This window comes from Orussus abietinus, unplaced genomic scaffold (genome assembly GCF_000612105.2).
Source record: "Orussus abietinus isolate OABI.00-Male unplaced genomic scaffold, Oabi_2.0 scaffold26, whole genome shotgun sequence".
NCBI lineage: Eukaryota > Metazoa > Arthropoda > Insecta > Hymenoptera > Orussidae > Orussus > Orussus abietinus.
In genome coordinates, this window is record NW_019395989.1 from 970,675 (window position 1) to 993,554 (window position 22,880).

A 22,880-nucleotide genomic window follows, 5' to 3' on the forward strand; every position below is an offset into this window, starting at 1 on the left:
CTCCCCGCGAGGGTCGATCCGTCACGGATGCCCAGGGCTGTTGGCACTTCGCGACCTCCCGAAAACGATCAAAGGTCCGCCGCTCGTTTGCATTCTTCCGCGGTTTGCGCGCGGAAAATTGGCCGGTGCCGGTTTTCGGCTAACTCCTGGACGGCAAACTATCGGTGACACCTCGCGGGGCCTGCCAGTAATTTTCGAATTTTCGAAAGGGACGCGATCGATCCCCCGCTCGCGGGACCCGCGGGCTATTGTCGTCGAAACACAATGAGAGCGGCCGTCCAATTCCATCGCTTTTATTTACACTTTAACCCGCGAATTTATGGGAAACGCTTCGAAGCGACCATTCATATTTTGAAATCCCCCGATGCGCATTATTGAAACAATAGCGATATTAATTCTAAACGTCCATTTGCCGACTCGGAGCCCCTAGGGGACGCGCGACGATTTGGGCTCAGTTTTCGGATTAACCGCGACGACGGGTTATCGTTCAAAACAGACAAAATGACCAAAAAATGATAGTCCATCCCCGAACGATCGCATCCGACGCCTTTCCGACGCGGTCTATCCTTCGATGGTTCCATCCGACAGCCATCAAACATCGACGCCTTTCCAGGCGTCGGATAGGCCGGCTTTGCGCGTCTGCCGGCAGAAACCGCGTCGACTCGGCTTTGATCAAGCAGCATCCCAGACGTCCCGACCGAAGCCGACGGGTTTTCCTGAAAAGGGATTTCCCCCGTTTTCCTCCACCCCTCGATTCGCCTGGCGCGTCCATTTATCGCTCAACGTCCCAATAAGAGAGTTCCCTAGGCAAAGGAAAACAGCGGCAGACTTCGGCTCCCATCTCGACGAAACGCTAATCCAATGACAGCGCAATTAAGAAAACCCGGGGGGAGATGTTTCCGGAAAGAGCATCGGCGTCCGCAGATGATCGTTCCCTCGTTAATGGCTTCCGATGGCCCTCGAGTTCCCCGAGGAAGTTGTCAGTCGTAACGAAAGAGAAAACCCTCCCGAAGATCTTCCGTGCCATTTCCTTCCCAGCAGTCGGGGGCTTTGATCCTGCGAACGGGACGTCCCGTTCGCGTCCCGAGGGAGCCCGTCGACGAGGCGTCCCACGGGACTCGTCGAGTGGACGAGCATCCGCAGCCCTCGGGGGATGGTATCGAGGAGAGAGAGAGTCGATCCGGGATGATATCGGGAGACAAAGGGACGCCGAGGACCAGTCGGCAGCCGGGGGACAAGGCCATAAATTCGAGATGGCATCGACGGTAACGAAGAGGCAGGGGAAACAACCTCGCTAAATAAACTTTCGAGTATCGACTGATTCCGGCTCGTTTTCTCTCTTCCCGTCCGCTCCTTTGAGCGAAAATATATACAAAAAATATAAGACAAATATCTTTTGTTCCTTATTCGGACTCGAAGTGGAAAATAAAATAGGGAAAAGAAGTTTCTCTCGCGCGGCGCGTGGCGACCATTTTTTTCCCCGCTCGCGAGGGAACGACTTTCCGGGCGACTCCATTTTCCTCCTTTTTACCGCTTCCCGTCGACGTTAGGAACGGTAATCGAGCGGTTTCTTCTCGACGGCACGACGACCGTTGTCCCGTGCTAACGCTCGACGGGGCAGGTTCTTCCCTTCAAATTGGTCCATCGAACGAGGGATTTCAGTTTTTTCCCGGCAGGAGTCCTGCGAGCGCCGTTCCGCGCTTATAGCCGCAACCGAACCGCAGACTCCGGGATCACGCAACGGCGAAAAGCTCCGGTCTCGAGACGTTAATCGCGAGACATTTACTCCGCATCCAGGGAAACGGTTACGACTCCGTTTACGGTGCTTATCTCGGGTTCGAGTCGCCACGTTTTTCGGGACAAAATCGTCGAGACGGCGCGGGATCGAAAATGCGTCGGGCAAACAAATCGGGATGATTCGCTTCCCCGAAAATTCATCGTCCATCACGGCCGGCCGGTCCCAAAGGGGTGTAACGAGATTCGGCGGTCGGCGACCGGTTTCGCCTCTTCCTCCATTGAGTGCAGTTAAAGGTAGAAAAGCCGGCGGGTTACCGTAATACGAGTCCCGCGCAAAAAGGGGTCGGAGCGACGGACGAGTTTTAACTTAAATTAATCCCGGCCGAGAGAGAGAGAGAGAGCCCTCGTTAAGTGGGATACTACAAACGGCATAAACCGGCAAATTGCTACGGCCCTTCTTTTTCGGGGCGCGCAAAATGGAGCGGATCCAATATCCGCGGCCCTCCTCCGGTTCGGCCGCCGACTGCGGGGCAAACAACTATTAATAACGCGTCTTCCACGTCGCGCGTTCCCTCGCGACCGGAGTGCGGTTCGTTTCGACCACGTCGCCGGGTTAACGGCTCGGCAAATGCCGGCGGTTAGCCCGACAGCGTTTTCTCGCTTTCCCGGTCTCCTTTCTCGCTGCCCTTGCATATTCCGCCGGACGTTCGCCGGCTTCCGACCTCTCGTTTCCATCGGCACTTTTTCAACCCTCGGGAGATATTGCCTTTACGCCGACCTCGCGAATTCCTCCCCCGGACCCTCCGCCGAGGTCGTTTGCTCCTGACCGGCGAAACCGGTGCCGGCAGCGGTTGGTTTCGATGGCAATGATGTAAATAAATGAAGGTCATTGTTTTTGGCAGGAAAGTTGGCACCGGTGCGGAGGCAAACGGCCTTAAATCGGGAACACCCCGTCTCGACTTTTCCTCCCCTTTGGCGTCGCCGCCAGAGGGTGGAGAACCGCTCGAAAAACTCGAAGCCGCAAAGTGCCGCGCGTTACAAATTTCCATAAATTAAATTTCCGCCCCCGACGCGACCGGGTGCTCCAGGAAGTGTCTACATCCGGTCGCCGGGGGGTCTGAAATCCCACTCTCGCTGAAACCGCAATCCGCTGCCGGGCCCGAGTGCCTATCGAAACTTACCGCCCACCTCCGCCGGCGGGATTACTTTGGCCGCCACCCCGAGAGAAAAAATTCAATGAACCAAAGAAATATTTTTTTAATTCAACAAGTAATTATTTCACTGAAATAAGCTCAAATAAATTGTCACAGTTCCGAAGAAACGTCGCGTATAATTAATTCGAGTTTGAGTCAAATCATTATTTCTTGAATTTTGGGGTGATATTAAAATGGCACGATATCGAGCAATCGTCTTCGTTCCTCGGAACGCGACTATTATTTTCCATTATTTGCGCAAACTCCCCTTTTGTTTACTCATGCATCAGGAATATGACAGGATATAATGAGAGGTTTAAAGCAACCTGCAACGTGCCGGGGAGATGGGCTTTAACTAGTAAATCCGGAGCTTCTAGAGCGGGCCGTCGTATTCGTAAATAATATAACGAGTACTCTACCGTTACCGAGAGCATCGATGCTAATTAAACGCGTAAACGATATTTATCGCGAAACCTCGTTTATAGATCGCCGGGGGCTTCCTCTCTCGCAAGGAGCGAACGAATCCCGCCGTCTTTCTCGAAAATGATACGACCCACCTGCGTTATCAACGTTCCAAATAAATCCCCATACTTTAACCCATCTCCACGAATTAATAGAAACTCGACAATGAGTCGCGTCAAATTTCTTTCATCGAAGCAAAGAACTCATGGCGAATGGAAGCACCACCGAGACATCCTTGAAACCGCTTGCGGAAAAATGACCGGAGGAATTCGGCGCAATTTCGACGCGCGCTTCCGGGTCGGGTACGGAACCGCAGCCGGATTCCGCTCCAACGCGGGCGACTTCGGGCGGAGTTCGTTCCGCGGAAGGGTTATTATCCACCGGGTCGCAGGAGACGGGGGACCTAATTGGGTCAGAGGGCGGGCCAGGGTTCGGACGAAGCTTTTTCGGGTCCGTTGAACTTAATTGGGCGAGCGCTCCAGGAATTTGGGGTACACGCGAGGCGCGGCCGCGACGGCCAGGATTGCGTCGGGGGACCCGGAGGAGCTCGTCCTCGCCAGATGACGGCCAGATGGAATTTGAGAGCGACCCGGGGGTGCGTAGGACGCTGCTCGTTAAGGCGGCATGAAAGCGACGGGTTAATCGTTTATGAAGCTTTTCTCGAAATTAAGTGCACCGAATGGTTCGAAATCTTGCCACGTCAACGCGGAGGCCTTATGGAAGGTCCCGATCCCCGTGAAATTATCATTTATAAATCGTTAAAAAATATTTACGGATAAATTTAATTTACAAAGATGAAATTTCACGGGTGTCAGGGCCTTTGCATTTGCGTGGGAAAATTTCGAGCGATTCGATACACCCAGTTCGGAGATAAGTTTCATACACGGGAGATTTCTCGCGTCACCTCAAGACCCGCCAGGGTCGCCACCGGCTAAAGGTCTCTGCCCACCTCGGAATTAATCCGCCGATGTATCGGAGGAGGTACGTCGAGCGTTATTTCACCCCGAAGGGAAAATTGACCGCCCCCTGAAAACCGAAGCGAATCACGAGGAGGTTCAATTTCTCCGGGGCGTATCCCGATCGAAGACGGGAAAGGCGAACGTGATATTTTCCCCGGGGTCGGGGCATTCCGCCAATTATGAACGGCCGATCGGATGTGAACTTAAGGATTTCCCTCCAATTCTGTCAGCTTGTACGGAAGATATGACGGAGCGATGGCGAATCCTGAATATTCAAGGTGCCATTAGTTCCATCGATAATTCCGGGAGAGGATTAATTCTCAAATCGAAAGCGCGCCGAGGGGCCTCCGACGACTCCCGTTGATGCGATTCCGTCGTCTCCGAGGGGAAAAAAAAGCCGGGGGGGGAGAAAAGGAAACTCGCTATTTATCTCCGGACTATCCAATACGTTTCCTCGAACGCGGCGCCATTTTCGTCCTCCGCGAAGGAGCCGGTCCCCGTGCACTTTACGATCCGATAAAACCGGGCCGATTCGGTTTCGGTAACGCGAAGAGACTTCGAGGAAATAAATCAGATCACTCGGGCTCGCCTCGGCGCTCCCGCTCCAAAGCCTCCTAAAAAGACACACCTTTGGAAAGGGGGGCAAAATCTGCCAGGAAACGATCTCGGAGAGATCCCCTTCGCCGTTTCCGGGTGTCTCTCTCGTAGCTCGGAGGTGCGTTCGCGCTCCTTCCCTAAAAACGTCGGAAACGCCGGAAAGGACTACTCTTCCCCGATATAACGTCGGATAACCCATTCTCCTTTTCCCCGAGGAGCAAAAATCCCTTATCGAGGATCTCCACCAGAGGTCGAGGACGTAGTTGGAAATTCGCGAGCTCGACGCATGACCCAGGTTGATCCGTGTTTCAGCTATCGGAGGACATAGGCTACGTCCTCTACTCCGCGCTGGGCAGCTTCTACATCCCCTCGTGCATCATGGTCTTCGTCTACATCCGCATCTACTTCGCGGCGAAGGCGCGGGCTCGGCGGGGGATCCGGAAGCAGCCGCGGCCGCGGCCGACGCAGCCGCCGGAGTCGCCGGACGTGCGGCAGACCAGCTTCACGCAGAGCACGCCGGCCACGGAGACCAGGAGGACCCCGGGGTCCGCCCTGGAGAACGTGGCCACCATCGAGAACCAGCCGGTCCAGATCCCCATCGTCACCTGCGACTTCGCGAGCGACGTCAGCACCTCCGAGGCGGAGCCCGGAGGGGGCGGCATCCCCCTGGAGGAGAAGGACACGCTCAAGGTAAACCCCCTCTATCCCGAGCCGAAACGGCGCGTCCAATTAATTCTCGTAACTTGGCTATGATCTCGATACCCCGGATCGCCCCCAAAGTCCCCGACCGATACAGAGCGCGGTTGCACGCAGGTGACGATGCCGCTGCCGGGTCAGAAGATCGCGTCGAAGGCGTGTCTGTCGGTGAACGGCGAGGGCCAGTCGAGCCAGAGCATCCCGATCCGGTGTCGAGCGCCGTCGGTGGGCATCGACGTGGACATGGTGTCGGAGTTCGACCCGTCGTCCTCGGACAGCGGGGTGGTGTCGCGATGCGCGGTGGTGAAGCCGCTGAAGCGGCGACTCTGCCAGCCGATCTTCGGCCGGAAGACGATGGCCAAGCTGAAGCGGGACCACGGGGGCGGGGGCGGGGGCGGGGGCGGCGGCGGCGGCGGGGGTGAGGGGGGCCGACACGGCGGGAAGGACCCGGGGGTGGAGGCGAAGCCCCCCAAGCCCCGCGACCCCGAGAGGGAGAAGCGCCGGCTGGCCCGGAAAAAGGAGAAGCGCGCCACGCTGATCCTGGGCCTCATCATGGGCAGTTTCATCGCCTGCTGGTTCCCCTTCTTTTTCCTCTACATCGTCAAGCCGCTCTTCCCGGACCTGGACATCCCCGGCCGGGCCTTCACCGTCGCCTTCTGGCTCGGCTACACCAACTCCGCCCTCAACCCCGCCATCTACACCGCCTTCAACAAGGACTTCCGCAGGGCCTTCCAGAGGATACTCTGCAAATGAGCTCCGCCGGTGCTCGCGCTCGACGTTCCCAGGACCCGGGCCACCGTCTGAGCCCTCGCGAGCCTCGGCGACGCGCTCGGGACGGGGGGGCGGGGAGGAGCGGCGGAGGCGGCGAGCCCCCGGATCGAAACGCAATATTCGAAGGAGCCTTAGAAAATGGGGGCATCGCGGACGGCGACGTCCCCCGTAGGTCCTATAGTAGATGTTATTAACGTCGACGTGGCCGCTCGCCGTTGCCGACGTCCGATGGCGCCTCGGTCGCGGCCGAGAGATCCCCGGAGAAGCCTTTCGCGACCCTCTTGGTTATTTTTTCTATGGCGTCTGTCCGTTCCCTCGAGTCGAGCTTGCTTTCGACGTCGTTGCGGCCAAAATCGAATCGAACGTCTCGCTCCTCCCCGTCGCGCGATTTTCCCCACTCTTCACCTTGCCGCGAGAATCTCCGAGAGGAAGCGCGAACACCGGGGCGAAGGGATCGGCGGAGAAGCGGAGAGGACTACACCGACACACGACACGACAATCCGCGGTAACCGACGCTAATGCGACGCTACAGCGACGACGAGAGAGAGAGAGAGAGAGAGAGAGAGAAAGTGTGCGTGCATGAGTGAGAGAGAGAAAGAGTGAATAATCGAGATACCATAAAAAATACAGTAAACGCGAGAGATCTGAAAGGTTATTGACAAATAAGACGAGCAAAATGTTTCCTACTAAGCGCATAGGTTGTATAGGATCGAGGTGTCGATCGTAATCGTTATCATTCGAGTTTCAATAAATTTATATAGCTGAGTTATATATATATATATATAAATATATATATATATTTGAATTTTAATGTTTACAAGAAGAACGGGCTGGACGCTCGAATCTCGCGCGCGGTCCCGTGACCGCCCGCGCGGCATTGCCGACGCAATAACGAAAAAAACGAGGAAGAGCCGAGACAGAAAACGAGAAGAATCGAGTCGACCGATATCCGCGCGTCTTTCTCTTCGTATCTCCGCGACGACCGCGCGTCCCTCTTCCTCCCTCGTTTCCGCCGAAGGTGGAGGCGGGAGGAAGACGGAGAGAGACCCGGTCGAGATACGAAGGGAGAGTCGTAATCCGAGCTAGAGGGGCCCATATGCAATTCGCCGGTCGGATTATACCCGACGAGCCGAAGTACCGGTACTCGCAATGTCCTGTGCCGCGCGGTGGCCGGCAATTCCGCGGGCCGGTTCGCGAAAAAGAGGCCCTCTTGCCTCGCGGCGACTCGATTTTTGAATCCGTCGGTTCCGGGTGGACCGAAATTATTTCCAGACCCGGGAATACGCGGATGTTTCCCGACCGAGGGGCGATCGCGGTCGACGCGAATCGAGGGATCGACCGACCGAGTAATTCGTCACCGGCGGGTAAATCGGAATCCAAGCGGGCAGGACGGGTCGAATAATTGCGCGAAAATCGCGCCAAACGTTCGGCCGGGGCGACGCCGAAGACATCCGCTCGAGAACGTCCCACTTGTTCGCGGAGCACCGTCGATTCACTTTCGATCGTGGAGGAACGTCGACGGACCGTCGATACCGTCGACGATCGTCGCGAATTACCCCCACCGACTCGTATCAGCCGTCGCGATTTGTAATAACGTAAATTTCTAAAAATCAAACGACTTAAATGTACCCATTGCGTTAAAATGGCAGCCGGATCCTTTCCACGCGGAACGGGGATATCGATTCTAGCCGGGGCCGTCGATATTTCCCTAAAACGATCGACTCGAGAAACGATGGTCCTCGACGAGCCCCTCCGCGCACGCGCACCCCGTACCCTCGGTCGTCTTAGACGGCGCTGGGGTAAAGCTAAGTATTTTGCGAACTTTTCGAAATATCTCTGTGTGTCAGTACCTATTAACTCGCGCGAGTTTATCGCGATAACGGGGCGATTATGTAAGAGTATAAGTACCGAGCTCGGAGATGCCGCCCTCGAAGGTTCGGCCGAGTCGATCGAGGCGTCTTCTTTATCCTAACGATTCAACTCTAATAGCTACACGAGGTATTACCCGGAGTATTACGCGTGTCCACGAGGACGACCCGTTTCCCACTTCCGAATGTTCGTTATTTCTTAAGCGGATTTAAAGAAGAGAACCGAACTCGAGGAAAATGCCGACTCTTGGCGCGCGTACTCGCCGGTTAATACGCGCATACATATGCATCGAGTACATATATATGTATATATATTATTACCATATACAGGGCGAGGCACCTGACACCCCCGTGAAATATCTCCGTTATTTCCGACCTGACGATGCAACGATTCGCCCAAAATTTCGCAGCTCCCAGATTTTAATTTAGATAACGTATCGCGTCCGACGCGGCGAAGATTAGGTTAAATTCAAAGGACACCAGTCAAATGCCAAGTACGTTACTTATCCGAAAACCCCGCATCATCATCGATTCGAGGTCGTTAACTGACGAGCGCTAACGGACTAGCTCTGAAAAAAAAAGAAAATCCTTGAAATTCGCCCACGCGTTCCTTCGTCACGGGTCGTAGGTAGGAAGGATGTCCAAGACGGCGGAGGCGAGTCGCCCTGTATACGCATACACGTGTAACTAATCAAAGTCGCCGTAGGGATCCAACGATCGACCTTATGATTTCCATTTGTCGGACGCGTCCCCGCGAGAATCGACGCCTCCTTGACCCACCTCCTGGTGCCGGGCTCCTTTGAACGCGGAATTGAAGACGCGGGGACTCTAATTTCTTCCCGGCTTGTAATCAGACGAGAGAGAGGGGCGAAGGGTGCACAAAGAGAGACGGAAACGCGGCGCCGAGGAGCCGGCGCGAACGAGAGGCGAAGACGATTACCAAGGACCCAACTTTCGGGGCGGATCGGCCCGCTCAAAGGCAAATACAAATTAACCGCCGGAGCGGAACAGTCTTTGCAGTCCCGCGTAGATTTTGTACACCGGCTCGTCTTTTGTCTCGTCCCGGTAATTCGAGGAAAAGTTGCCGCGCCGCGTGGCGGAAGCGCCGGATCTTTCGTCCTTCCGGGCAAAGATGGAAACTGGCCAAACTCGCGTCTTTGCAACGACGACGCAACGACCGTTCACCGCGACATTTGATTTGTATTCGGTACCCCCGGTTCGAAGATGAGTTTCATGGACGAGACCTCTTTGACCCCGCTCTCGCATCACCTTAACGATTAATCCGCGCAATTGAATCGTACGAGGTTTAATTAAATCTGCAGTTTTTGCCCCCGGGGTAAAAGCGGAGGGCCGCTCGACCTCGACGCACCGGTTCTGGAATTGCGTGCCTCGAGGTCGTTTACGCCGGGCGCGCGAACCGTTAAAACGGTTCCAACTTTCCTCCGCCCGGAGTCGGCCCAACTTCTCCCCGAGTTATCGGCTCATTTATTCAATTATCTCGAACCTTGGCACTGACTGTCTCGTCCCCTGCCACGTCACCGTGAACTTTCCCGACTCGACAGGGAAAAGAAGCGGACCTCTCTCGCGTTTCCACGGATTCGCTTCGATGTATTCGCCGCGAAACTCTCCCGGACTCCCCGATCCGAGGACCCGTTAATTAACGACCAACGACTAATTAAAATTGTCGGCATTTCGTGAGCATGATTTTGTAACGTCTCGCCGTCCCCAGGAGATGGAGTCGCCCTCGCGTCGATCCTCGCCGGATTTTCGTAAACGGCGCCGACAAATTCTATCGATAATATTGGAGCAATGAAATCACTGTGATATCACTAAAACGCTTTCAAGGTGTGCGTCGGGACGAGGAGCGATTTAATCGGCGCAAAAGAGAGGGAGAAAACGAGAAGACAAATCGGAGAGCGTGAGAGCGAAAGGACGAGGGTGAAAGCGAGCGAGAGAGAGAAATAATGAGTAAAAAGAGAGAAAATTTATGATATTAACGATCGAATTGTAAATCGTATTACCGAGAATCGATTGACTATTACGAAACTTGTATTATTATAGTCGAAAGGATCTATATATATAAATATACTTATGCATGTACATAAATACGTCAAGGAAAAACCTACCACGTGCATATATATGTATATATATAGACGTTACCACCTATTATTACTAGGGTCATCGTTACTACGACGTCTGTCATTATCATTATTATCGTAACGGTTATTACGATTATCGGCAGGATGGTCATCGTTAGCGTCACTATTGTCGAAAAAAGAAGTCCTATCCTCTAATAGCGTCGGCTGTCCGTTTTCCTAGCTCGGGGGTTGGACGGGAAAAGTGCGACCGGCGGAGAGGCGCGAAACTTTCCGATTATTTGCGTATATATACACCCATGTGTCCGCATCCGTGTATATATGTACAGATATGAAAGATGGCGAGGAAGTCGGTGCCCTGTACATACGTAGGAGTCACTCGAGAGCCGGGGGGTCTCGATTTCCTCGGCTTTTCAGCCGATACGAGACCCTCCCGGCTGTAGAAAGTAGAGTTTAAGGTTTTCTCCGAGTAGATTCTAAGAGGAATAGAGACAGATATATGGAGAGGATGCGTTAGAGCGAGGGAAAGAGAGAGAGAGAGCCAGCAGAACGCGCGACGAGCCGTGAAAACGATTATGGGTCGAAAGAATGGTCAAATGGAGAAATGCTCCTTCGGCTGAAAAAGTCGCGTCTCGAACGCAAATCCTGGTTTACGTCGTCCGGTATTCGAGTACCGATCCATCGAAAACGCCGAGAAAACGTTTTTAGAGACCCGGCGAACCGGAGCGAGAAATTTTGACCGTGCTTTGGACTCATCCCTCGAAGGGCCACGAGCGTGAGTAAAAAGTTTCAACGAAATGTAAACCGATCGTGTAAACGGGACCACGTAGGCGTCCGTCTCTGTCAGAGCATTGTCTTTGAGTTTTGACCATAACTTCGACTCACCCTCGGAGCCCCCTTGACCGGGATTTCCAGGGACAATAGCGAGCACGCATGTATACATAGAAATTAATATATATACATATATATAAATAGAAGTATCATACGACTTATCCGTGTCATCGGCGAGAGACGAGCCGCGGCCCATTTCTCGACACCGTCTGGATTCGATCGAGCAAAAGATGCGAATCGATCGGCGATCGATCCCGCGAAAATTTGGATCGGGAGTCCTCGAGCGTTTCGAAGGAAAAAGAAAAAATTAACAATGTCGAAATTCCCTGTCGAGTTTCTCTGGTGGACCACTTATCCCAGTCCTTGTATCAGACCCCCCGCGAGCAGCTCCTTCCTCGAGAACAGCCATTGCCCCGCGTTTCGTCCCGATCCGGATTCCCCGACAGGTGAAATTTCTTCCATTGGTTTCCATCGCTCTTAAGATGCTATGAAAGGGTCATTCTATATAAAACGTCAAAATATTTATAAAACTCTCCAAACTGGATGCACCAAAAATCAATGGAAACTTCAGCAACTCATATATAAAATGACCCTTTCATATCACCTTAATAATTTCTACGAGTAGTAAAATTTCGGTGAATTTTGCTCGGAGAAAAATGGCCGTCGAGAAAGCGAGCTGCACGGGCCCCCGTGTATGGAGAACCATGTAAATGCTTGAACAATCAATAACTACGAGAGAAGAGAGACCAGGAGAACGATCGCTGCGGGTCGAAGACGTCGGACGTTATTAAAGTCATTAACGATTCATCTCTAGTGGGATTTGTAGCCTGATCCGCGAAGTTGTTAATCCTCGTAGTCCTCGAGGGATGTCAAACCTTCCGATGACGGTCCTCGACCATCGTGACCTCTCTTTCTCTCTCTCTCTCTCTCCCCCTCTAAAACTCTCCCCTTTGACAAACCATGTCTTCGTTTCACTCACTCTCTCTCTCTCTCTTTCATTCTCTTCTTCCCAACGTTTCCGAAATTTATCTAACCAGAAACCGTTCGAAAACATTTCTTTACTCTGCGTTTCTTCCTCAGAAATCCATTTTGATTTCCATCTGGGGACAGAGGGTCGATGTCCGGTAAAATCGGGGAGCGCTTCGTTATCCTCGACATCTTGCAAAGGATAACGAACCGAGTCGGATAATTATTTTTGGAATTAGCAAAATATTTCTTTGGTACCGTTCAAAGAAATATTTCTCTGGCTCGGTGAGATTTTTTTTCTTCGGCATTGGAATCCATCTTCGGTATCCCAGGACTCTCGGGGATCCTCGCGTTTCTTTCCGGGGGAATAGCGATTGTCGAGCTAAGTTTCCCTTCGAGGCGGTGAGTCCTTTCTAGCCAACAAAGGAGACAAAGACGGCTTTGATTCGATCGACTTCCATCCCGTCGCGGACTTACACCCGGGTGTGGCTCCCAGAAAATAGACCACGTGCCCCGGATCGTCCTGGTCGAATCAGGTCGGGCCAAATGGGATTCCCTCTCGTGAAAATGATTACCCCGGCCTCGGGGACCTCCCCGAATCGGGCTGATTGTTGCAGCAAGAAAGGATTGTTTACGGTCGACGGTACACGGTAATCACCGGAGATGATTGGCTCCACTTTCCCGGGAGTTTCTCGAAATCCCGGCGTCTCCCGTCGGGGCATCGCCGGGACTTCCGCTCTTCTCCTTTTTCCCTCGACCATCGAGTGCTCTCCGTTTGTCGAACGTGAAAAATTCCTTTTTCACGTTCGCGACCACCCGCTAACTTACGAGATCCCGGCTAGTGGCACTTTGGGAAAGCGGAAAGCGACTCTCAAAGCGAAATCGAGTCTCTCGAACCTAGCCAACGTTTTCGCGACATTCCCCCTCGCCTCGGAGAATCCTTCGATTAAAATCGACCGGACTCGCGGGCGTCCTTTCTTGGTGCCCGCGAATTCGCTAAAATTGTCGCAGACGAGATCGGACTGAAATAAAAAAAAAACATTTTCTCTCGTAACGTTTCGCCCCGAAGGAAACATCTTTCCAGCCACCGCGACGGAGTCCGAGATGGATCGTTGGATGAATAATTTTCCCTTTCTCGTACCTCCCGTCGGAAGACGTTTTCTCGTAAAAATATTATCCCAGTTTCCGGTGCCCGGAGCTATCGGGGAAGGGGAGGCAAATTATTCGCGATCGATGCCTCGCGACAATCGCGCCAACTTTCCCCAGGAGAGACCGAGTTCTTCCCGACAGCCCGCGAAACGCTCTTGTATTTCTTTTCCCAAGCATCGTAAAGTGTTTCTCCCCCTCGGTTCCCTCTTTCCGAGTTCTTTCGGACCGAGTCGAAGGAAATAAAGGGAGTCCTTGACTCGGTGGACTCCCGTTCGGGAGGAGCGAGCACGACTCGCCGGAAGTTGATGCAAAATGGGTCGCCTCGCCTTCGACGTCTACTTCGCCCGAAGAAAAAAAGAAACTCGACGGATACGTCGCAGGCGCGTCCACCCTCTCCACCCTCGAGCGCACGCATTCGACCCGCCTTGAAATAATTTCCTTATCCTCCCACCCCCCATTAATCGGACGAACCCTGCGTTAATGATTTAATTTGCGAAGAAAATAAATCCGAAGACCCGCGAGACTCCTCGTTCCCGAGTAAATCTCCCCTTTAACGAAATAATGAATTAATTCGGGGTGGATGTCCCGCGACAATCGGCGAAACTTTTCCGAGACGTCGAGCGGTTCGATTTTGCTTCCAGCGGACCCGTCAGAAATTCATTGCACCCTTCCCCGGGTCTCCGGGGAAGTTTCTTTACTTTCTATCGAGTCCTTTCAATTTTGAGGAGTTTCCAGAAAGAGAGAAAGAGAAAGAAACGGGGGGAGGGTCTTTCGTCGTCGAAGAGTAGGTCCATTCCCTGAGAGTAGGGCACGCGTTTCCCCACCTCCCGACTGGAGTCGACCCGAGTCCGACCGAATCGACTCGAACTTAGGTTTAAGTCGAGGCAGGCGACTCGAAGAAGAGTCGAGTCGAGGCTGATTTGAATTCTGATTTCCGAGATGAAAACGCGATTCGCGCACTCGCGACGTTGGGGTCCCCGTGCGAAGGGACGGGACTCGACTGAGGCGACCGACCGAGCCGGGTCCTCAATTGGACGAAAACAAAAAGCCCCCGCCGGTCGCGACCGGTCGCGATAAGTCGAGCGAGCGATCGACTCTCGTGCTCCCGGAAAATCGCTGCGCGCGCACGCGACGGACGAGCACGGAGGTTCAACTTTATTACGTCACAAAAGCGTTTAATCTATAAAAGTCTTCCATTCCTTCGTTGGCGCGTTCGGCGCCCACACTTCCGCCGATCGGTTACGGGCGTAGGACCTAGCGGTAGCGTTCGATATCGGACACGGACAAAGGGGAGCGGAGTGGCTCGGCGTCCGCGAGCGGTCGTTGCGGTTAAGACCGGGAGTAAAAGGCGAGGAGCGAGACGGCGAGAGGTCGCGGCCACGGGTTACGCGCCGAGACTCGAAAAATACCGCGAGAGAGTGGCGAAATGGGTGGAGGTTAAGTCCGAGGACCTGGAAAACACGACACGGCGTACGCTGCGAAAGAGAAACGAAGGGATGCAACGAGTGGCGGGAGCGTTTAGGACCGACGAGAGAATCCGGCTGTGTCCATCCAGGGCGTCTATTGCGGGAAAAAGCCGGAGAAGGGAAGGGCGCAACGTCCCGCCGTCCAAATTCCTCCGACCCGCGGGCGTGGCGTTAGCGGTCGCCTCGGCGGAGAGGCGACGAGGAGGAGAAGATAATAATTTCTCTCCGAAGGGTGCGACCGATCTCGATCATCGATGACGTTCCTCTCGCGACTCGCCCACTCGTTGCGAAAGAAGACGGCGTCTCTCTTTCGTCTCTCCGTCCATGGTCCTGACTCCGAGGGATCGAGATGGCATCCGTCTCGGAACCTCTTAACGACGCGCGAAATTTGTAAACGACTCGGCTTTGTCTCACTTTCTGCTACGTTCCTCGTTTCGGGACGTAATAAAAAATGTAGATAAAAGCCGCGTTCTCGCTTTCCGGGGGGTTTTTATCGCCCCGCGGAAGAAACTTGGGCGCCATTTCGGTACCGCTCAGCGTCGAAATAGACCGTAAATCATGGCGAGCGGGAAGCTTGCGGGAAAAAGGAAAGAGATAAAAACGTAAAAAAAGCCTTGACGTGCGTAACGGACACTTTTCGACGTTGCAGAGGGGAAGAGAGACGGATGGCGCGGCGAGAACGCGAGCGCGAGAGAGAAAGAGGGAGGCAGGGAAAGCGAAGGAGAAAGAGAGAGGGAGAGACGAGTACTACGATGTATACAGAACATTAAACTATCAGTACATTACAACTTTGTTTTATAAAAGAAAGAGGATAAAGAAAACTCGACGGCGTTGTTGCTTTCCTACAAAGAAACTACCCACTTGCCCCCCACCTCCCGGCTCCCGTTTTGCACGATTCCTTTTTAGAGACGCCTTTCGAGATCCACCCACCGCCCGCGGAGGGTCCCCTTTAATTTCAGGAGTTTCGAAAGAGTTTCTCGACGAGCCAAGAGGAAGAGGGAGGCCGACGCTTCCGATCCGCCTGGCGGCGCACTCGCGAGCTACCCTCCTCTTAGGGGAATCTCCGGAATCTGGGGAAACTGGGGGAACGCACCGAGGGAGGGAAAAAAAACCGAGAGGCAAGAAGAGCCCGAAACTTCCAGTCTTATCAGCGCCACGTGTCTAAAAAGCAAGTTTCGGTCGCAGCTGCTAACCGGAAGCCGAGCCCGAGGCTCTCGAAAGCTACTCGGATATCGACGCTGACTTTGCGATAATCGCCCGATTTTTTGCTCCCGGTTCGAAGGAAATATTTATAAAACTTTTCTCCAAACTGGGTGCACCGCGTCATTCGAATCTTCGGCACGTGACCATGGAGGCCCTAAAGAAGAACGCGATGCGTTGAAAGATTTTTAATATTTTAACGTTTTGACATATATAGAGAATAAACGAGCGAACGATTGCCTCCGAAGGGTCATGAACGAGCCCGCGAGCTGATAAATAAGAACATTTCCTGTGCGGTAAAACGTGCCATCGCCAGGCAACGCGGGGTAGCGCCCTAACCTAACCCGCGTTTACCCGGGGTGTTTGGATACCGATTTCTGTCAAAGTCGTTGCCGAAATTGGCCGAAGCCAGAGTGGATTAACGGGCCCGGAGTGGAGTAATGCGCCGAAGCTTAGTATCTTTGGGCGGCCTTTGGAACCGATGCAACGCGGAGTTTCGAGGTATTTCATGCTACCGCGAGCGGAAAATCCGGAGCCATTTAACCATATCCCGTGACTCCGAAGTCCCAATCATAGCCCGATGAACACGGCTCGGAGCTGAATTATGACCCAATTAGCTATAAAAAGTACCCGTCGAATACCCCTGCGAAGCCTGGCCGGAATTAGAGTTCCTAGGTCGATTATTTTCAAGGCAACGACGACAGAGGAGGCATATTCACCGTGACCGTGCACAGTCGTTACAACCGTATACGTGATTTACTTATTTAACCACGCCACGAGTAATGTACGACATGTTTAGCGAACACGCGAGCCCGATTTGCATACACCACTCCGCGGCGGACTTCTTCAAAAAATACGGATCAATTGATTTACGGGCTTTATCGACTTAGCGCGATAACCAGGGCTCGAAATAAGTGCAAGGAGAGGCCACCTTGAAAGACCGCATCTCGTCGCCGTTCACCTCCCGTTTGGAGGCTAAAAATTCCGTAATACGTTTCAATGAGAGGGTTCTCGGAGGTGAATTTTTACTTGAGATTTACGTCGGTCCCGGGATTATATTTTGTATTTTCTTAATTTATTATGCATGTACAGCTCGGCGAGGATTTGTGTTCGCGGCGTGGCCGCAAAACTAGGACGTTCGATCGGCCGAATTTGAATAATCCAATCTCTGCTAGGCGGGCTTTTCCGCTAAGCGTTTCCGGCTCAAAATTCGATATCTTTTAATAAGCTCCGTCTACGATCCGGTCCTTTATCCTTGAGCACGGGCGGTCTCTTTGTTTTTCAATAGCCGTAATTAATTATACATTTGCGCCCCACGGAGCGCCTGCCTCGAAAACTCGCTCATAAAGACAGACCGCATAATCGATAATAAATTTTAACGCCGGAATCCGGCCAACGTTTTCGAACGAACTCTTTCCGCCCGGCCGTCCTGGTTTCGAAAATACCCCGGAAAAAATATTTCGGTGCGAGAACTTTACAACGCGGCTTTTTACTCGCAAACCCTGCGAGGGTCACGCGTAGTAATTAAACGAGAGAACGACGCAAACGCGTCGAGGACTAAACTTAAGGGCATCTCGGCTTTTTATCTCGCATTACCTGCGTTCATTATGCATGCGGAGCTTAGAGAAAATTTATGTTTACAGTATGGCCATAAATCTGGGTCGCTCGATCGGCGGAATTATAATAATCCAATCTCTTCCCGGTGGACTCCTCCATTATGCGTTTGCGCTTCGCATTTTTATCCGTATCCTATTTAATAAATGATATTTGCCCATCCCTCTTATCCATTATCCATTCCCGCGGGACTCGTACATAATACGGCATAACGTTTTCCCTAATTGCAGATATTTTAACCTTAAATTTGCATCGATTGCCCGGACCTTGTCGAGGAATTTCGCTGCGCGTCGGTCGTTGCAATTTTTCTCACGAAGCGGGCGACTCCGGAGGTAAGTGAAATAAATTCCGAGATTAATTTTTAAACCGGAGACATCTTGTCTCCCGACGCAGCGCCGTACGTTTAAGTACTCCTTGGCACTTTTCTTCATACATTCTTTAGCCATCGCGCACGTGCACTCGCGTAACGCGCCGTAATTGACCCGCCTCCATATTTCTCACTTACGGGTCTCGCCTCGAGTTCAAAATTGAAGAAAATAATTTCCGATCGGCGACTTTTCCCCATAATAATCGGCAATTTATACTCGAGCACGGCCGATCCCTTTGTACATTCCCCGTCCATTATGCACGTAGAGCATGCATCGCCTTTACGGGACATGCGGCAGGGCCGTAAAAATAGGCCGTCCGATCGGTAGGATTTTAACGAGCCAATCTTAACTAGATGGACTTTTTTACTACGTGTTTCCACAGGGCGTGTACAAACTTCTCCCGTCAATGGTCGAGGGAAGTGCCGCTTCAGGGATCGATTCGAGCAAGGCGGATCTGCCGTCGGTTTTACGATGCTTTCGACGTTATTTTGTGGTCCCCGGTTATGCGAGGGTAATACCACGCGAAAGCGGTTTAGAGCTTTCCGGGTTCTCTCCTCTTCCGCGGGAAGAAGCGTCAAGGGGAACGGAATCGGCTCCGATCCCGAAGAGGACGCCGAAGAGTGCGCGGCCCAATCAAACCTCGAGACCCCCCACCTCCTTCTGGAACTCGCGGATCCGTAAAATCCCTTCCTCGAGACCTCTACAGGGCTGGGATTAATTTCCCCCATCGTCCGAAGAGACAACGACCCCGAATCATTTTCCGCGTATCCGCGTCGAGACGTGCCGCAGTTTTTGTCGCGGGACCAAGGAGCTTCGCACCTGACTTCGAGGCGTCGCCTACAGGTGAGTACACGCCTCGTTTTTAAGGGACGTCGCGGCTTCGGGGGAAACGAAGTTGGCTTTTCATTTGCACGAGACGACTCGACTCGATCTCCGCGACGTGTACAGGGGATTGGTTCTTGCCATCCGATGGCCTCGCTACGACACCGGACGAGGGTGCTCCGATGAAAAGCACCCATTTCGGAACGCGGGGCGAGTCGTCAAGTGCGGAATGCACCTTAAGTTTCGTCGTTTCGGAGCACGTAAGTACACCCCAGCTTACCGGAACGGCGAATCCATTACCGGGCCAATATCCGAGAAGCACTTGATGCGTAACGTGGCTTTATGGAGAATATGAATTGTTAGCGCGAGCAAAACGGTGGCATGAATATTGAAGCGGATAGCGAAAGGCTCTACACCTACGAACGCGTGGTAACCGTATACACGAATTACTCCGATAATAACGCTAAAATAAGGAAAAATAGCGCAGTGCGAGAGTTTAAGCGGCCCGTTCTTCGAAGCCTTCGGCGAGCTTCCCACCGCGTTAACGTTCAATTATAAAAACGGTACACGAGTATGGAATTATCGATGGAGACGCGCGGAATATCGCCCGGGAATGAACGATCGCTTTCGAGTTGCAGGGCTTTTCCGAAATGATCTCGAGAAACAGTCAACTGTCCGGGACTCCGGGACCTTTCCGAACTTCGAAGGGAACACTTAGGGACAATAACGAAGTGATGTAATACGAAGGATCGGCTCGGCCGAGTTGAGTTCAAAGTTGAGTCGCAGTTAACTTCGAAATCGACGGGAATTGTCTCAACTATTGATTGGTTAATGTCATAGTTAAGCAGAGCTGAACTTGGAACTTAAGTTGGTCGGGGTTGTTCCAACTTGGACGTTTAACGGAGACACGGGAATCTACGTTACCGAATAACTACACCTTGCTTAACAACTATCTAATTACGGCGAGCAATTTACATCCATCGTTATCGAAACGGTTCGGGGATGCGAGGGGGGTTGACGATAAAAACAGAAAATAATCCCAACGAACGGCCATTTGGCTTTCCACCGAGTGTCGAGAAATTCTAATGAGATTTGACCATATATTTTACAAACGCGTACCCGCCGTCCTCGCATGCGAGCCGTTATCGTGCAAAGGAGTAATGAATGCCGTCCCCGTTTTACGCTAAAAGAAGTTTTACGTATCGCTCTATTAAGGGGAGCATTATAATCTGGAAAGAAATTACACGGCTGGCATGCGAATCGTTAAACGAGAAGGACGACGCTTTTACGAAAGCGTTGGCCTGATAACCGTATCATCGAGAATAGGAAACGCTAAGTATACCCGGGTAATTAGAGCAGCCTTCGCGGGGTGCACTTGGAAACGAGCGAGAACAACGAAAACTACTTTAACGATCCCCAAACGTAACTTAGGCGGAAATGATAAACGTATCGCTGAAAAATGTCGATCCCTCGTTCATAAACGGAACTCCGTTCCATCGTAACGACGTTGAAACCGATCGCACCGTAAAGCGACGTTGCACCTGCGGATGCATTTTGGAATCGACGCAGTCGGAGCAACTGATTTTCCCCGCGCCGATATCATCGACCACGATAATTACTTTGCCCGAAAATGTCCGGCCGTTTTTATCCGAGCATCGGATTATTTGACGCGCACGCGGTACGCGTGTTTTTCATTGACGCATCCGACTAAACGGCCGAGAGAAAAAGCAATCGGTTTAGCGAGCAGCCGATTAACTGGCCGATAGGATTCGACCCGAATCAACCATTAGCTGCGCAAAGCGACGAATCGATTAAATGGTTAACTGGACGAGGCAGTCAAAGGCCCGAGTTAATTTCATCGGCCGTCCCTAGCCGCTCGGGAAGGCCATATTTATGAAAGAGCCGACCCCGAAAATAATCCAAATTGCAGGAACGAATGTGCAACTGCACTTTTGGGGGGCTCTCAAAGCGGAGACGTCGAAGGAGCTCGAGACACGGAGAGTCGCGATCTTTCGGCAAAGCAATTACGGGGAACCTCGAGTATCGATCAATATTAATCGGAACCTTCTTTCGAACTCCATTAAAGCGTTCCCCGAGATGTCGCAAATATTGAACCCCAGACCGAGGGGGTTCGATCCCATCAGAAAATAACCCCCCACTCGGGTGCTCCTAAATGCTCTAAATACGTCATTCAAAGACTCCTTCGCAATTTAATTTTTTCCCTTGCCCGAAAACGCGAGACTTAACTTTCGTTATTGTGACGCTTTACAACGGCGAGAAGTCGGTCTTGCCGTAGAATTCCGGGTCTTGGCTTTCCTTCTTACCAAACTTTCCTGGGAGAAGATGAGTTCTCGCGGAACTTGAAAAATTTGTAATGCACCGTTGGTCGTACACTTACAAAAATATACCGGAGTTTCTTCCCTTCCAAACGTTATGACCTTTCACCCCGTTATAAAAATGCACCAGCGACCCCATTATCACAAAATGCACGACTTCCCCTCTTTTGTCCCCCTTCCGGGTAGTCGCGACGAATAAGAAAAGAGGGGTCCATCTTGCTAGGATTTTAAGTCCGACATTTTCAATTTTTCCCGCGAAATCCATCCCGCGAAATATCGCGAGACTTTTAATTTCCGTGGGTGTACCAGATGCGGAATCCCCGAGGGAGCCCAGGGCACCATATTCAAGAGTAGCCGATCGCATAAATATTTATCGAGCGCCAATATCCAGTTACCCTCTTCCTCCGACTACAAAGTGCGGAATTTTGCCTCCCCTGGACCAGGATGGCGACTTTGACCATCCCGAACCCTTTATTCTCGGCCGGATCCGCGACCTACGACGAGTAAATCATATTCAATAGAAATTTCATTTCCCCCTCATCCGGGGTCTTCCCGAGCCCGCCGGTCGTTAACTTTATTGAACAATTGAGTACCATCGGTCCGAGAGTTATCCATTCCCGACTATGGAGTCCTTAATCGCATAAATGCATTACGCCCAAGTGGGTATAACATTTTATGTTATACTTTACGTACACCATCCAGATCCTGATTTCCCGTTCTTAACGAACCCTTCCCCTCGTTTACGACCGCCGTTACGATCCCGTCGATCGTTTCCTGAAAATATCCCTAACGCAAAAAGGAATTAATAACGATTCGACGAAGCGCCGGTAGCCACAACAAATGGAAACGCGCTCGCAGGATTTCCCCCGAAATCTCAAAAAGTGAAATTCACGAGGAATTATACACGTGTACGGTCAATGGGAATTTGATTTGCGCAATCTGTCCGCGGAAAGTTTCCCCCGCGAAAATTGCAAAAGTTCCGCGGATCTCCATACCATTAACGTCGCAATCTGGCACCGCGCGAAAGTCGACCAAACCGAGAGAAAAATATAGTCCGGGAAAAGCCCTTTCTCGGTAGTTTCCTCGTTATCGGCGCGAGGACCGCCGACTTTGGCCTTATCGTCGCTAAGGTAATTACCTCGACACCGGAACGTCGACGGAAAACTGCGAGGGCCCGCAATGAGAATCTTTATCCGATCGGATGGGCCCTTCCGATATCTGGACCCCCACCTCCCCAATTCATGATCACCCCTCGAACGGTCGATGAAATTGCGTTCATCGAGCGATCCGGAACATCGAAATTTTCACTTAACCCGAGCTTAGAAGGGGGCGAGCGGGACTGCATATTCCAGAAGGACCGTCGACACCGACGTCGGGTTCGTTACGATATTCCGCAAGGGAATCGTTAACGAGGAAAGCGGGACCTCTTCGGCCACTTGGACCGCTCGGTCCTCCCCCTGGGAGTTCCTCCGTTATCGGCGATCCCCGAGTGAAAAGCAAGTTAAACGTCCGCCGCCGAGGAGGAAGTCGTTTCTCCCGGTAAAATCGAATATAGTTTAGAAGGAAAGTGGATTCCGGGAGAAATTACAAAGGATCCGCGAAAGCCCCCCGGAAGCCGAGCTCGAGACGCCGTCAACGAGAAGACAGCGCCGGAGAGCGGGAAGGACGCAATGGCCGACTCTCCGGAGACGGCGGCAGTGCCGATTGGATTAAAACTCGAAATCGAGTTCCGTACCTCCGCGGGCAGGC

The 22,880-nt window shown here is 52.4% G+C and overlaps 1 protein-coding gene across 1 annotated transcript in view; it reads left to right on the plus strand.

Annotated features, from left to right (window-relative positions):
- Positions 1 to 6,397, plus strand: part of LOC105703603 (alpha-2 adrenergic receptor) — a 63,521-nt gene extending 57,124 nt beyond the window's left edge. The window contains exons 2-3 of the mRNA XM_012432099.1: positions 5,261 to 5,638; positions 5,762 to 6,397. Coding sequence (XP_012287522.1) covers positions 5,261 to 5,638; positions 5,762 to 6,397 — 1,014 coding nt within the window. The remainder of the gene's footprint in view (positions 1 to 5,260; positions 5,639 to 5,761) is intronic.
- The last annotated feature ends 16,483 nt before the right edge of the window (positions 6,398 to 22,880 follow it).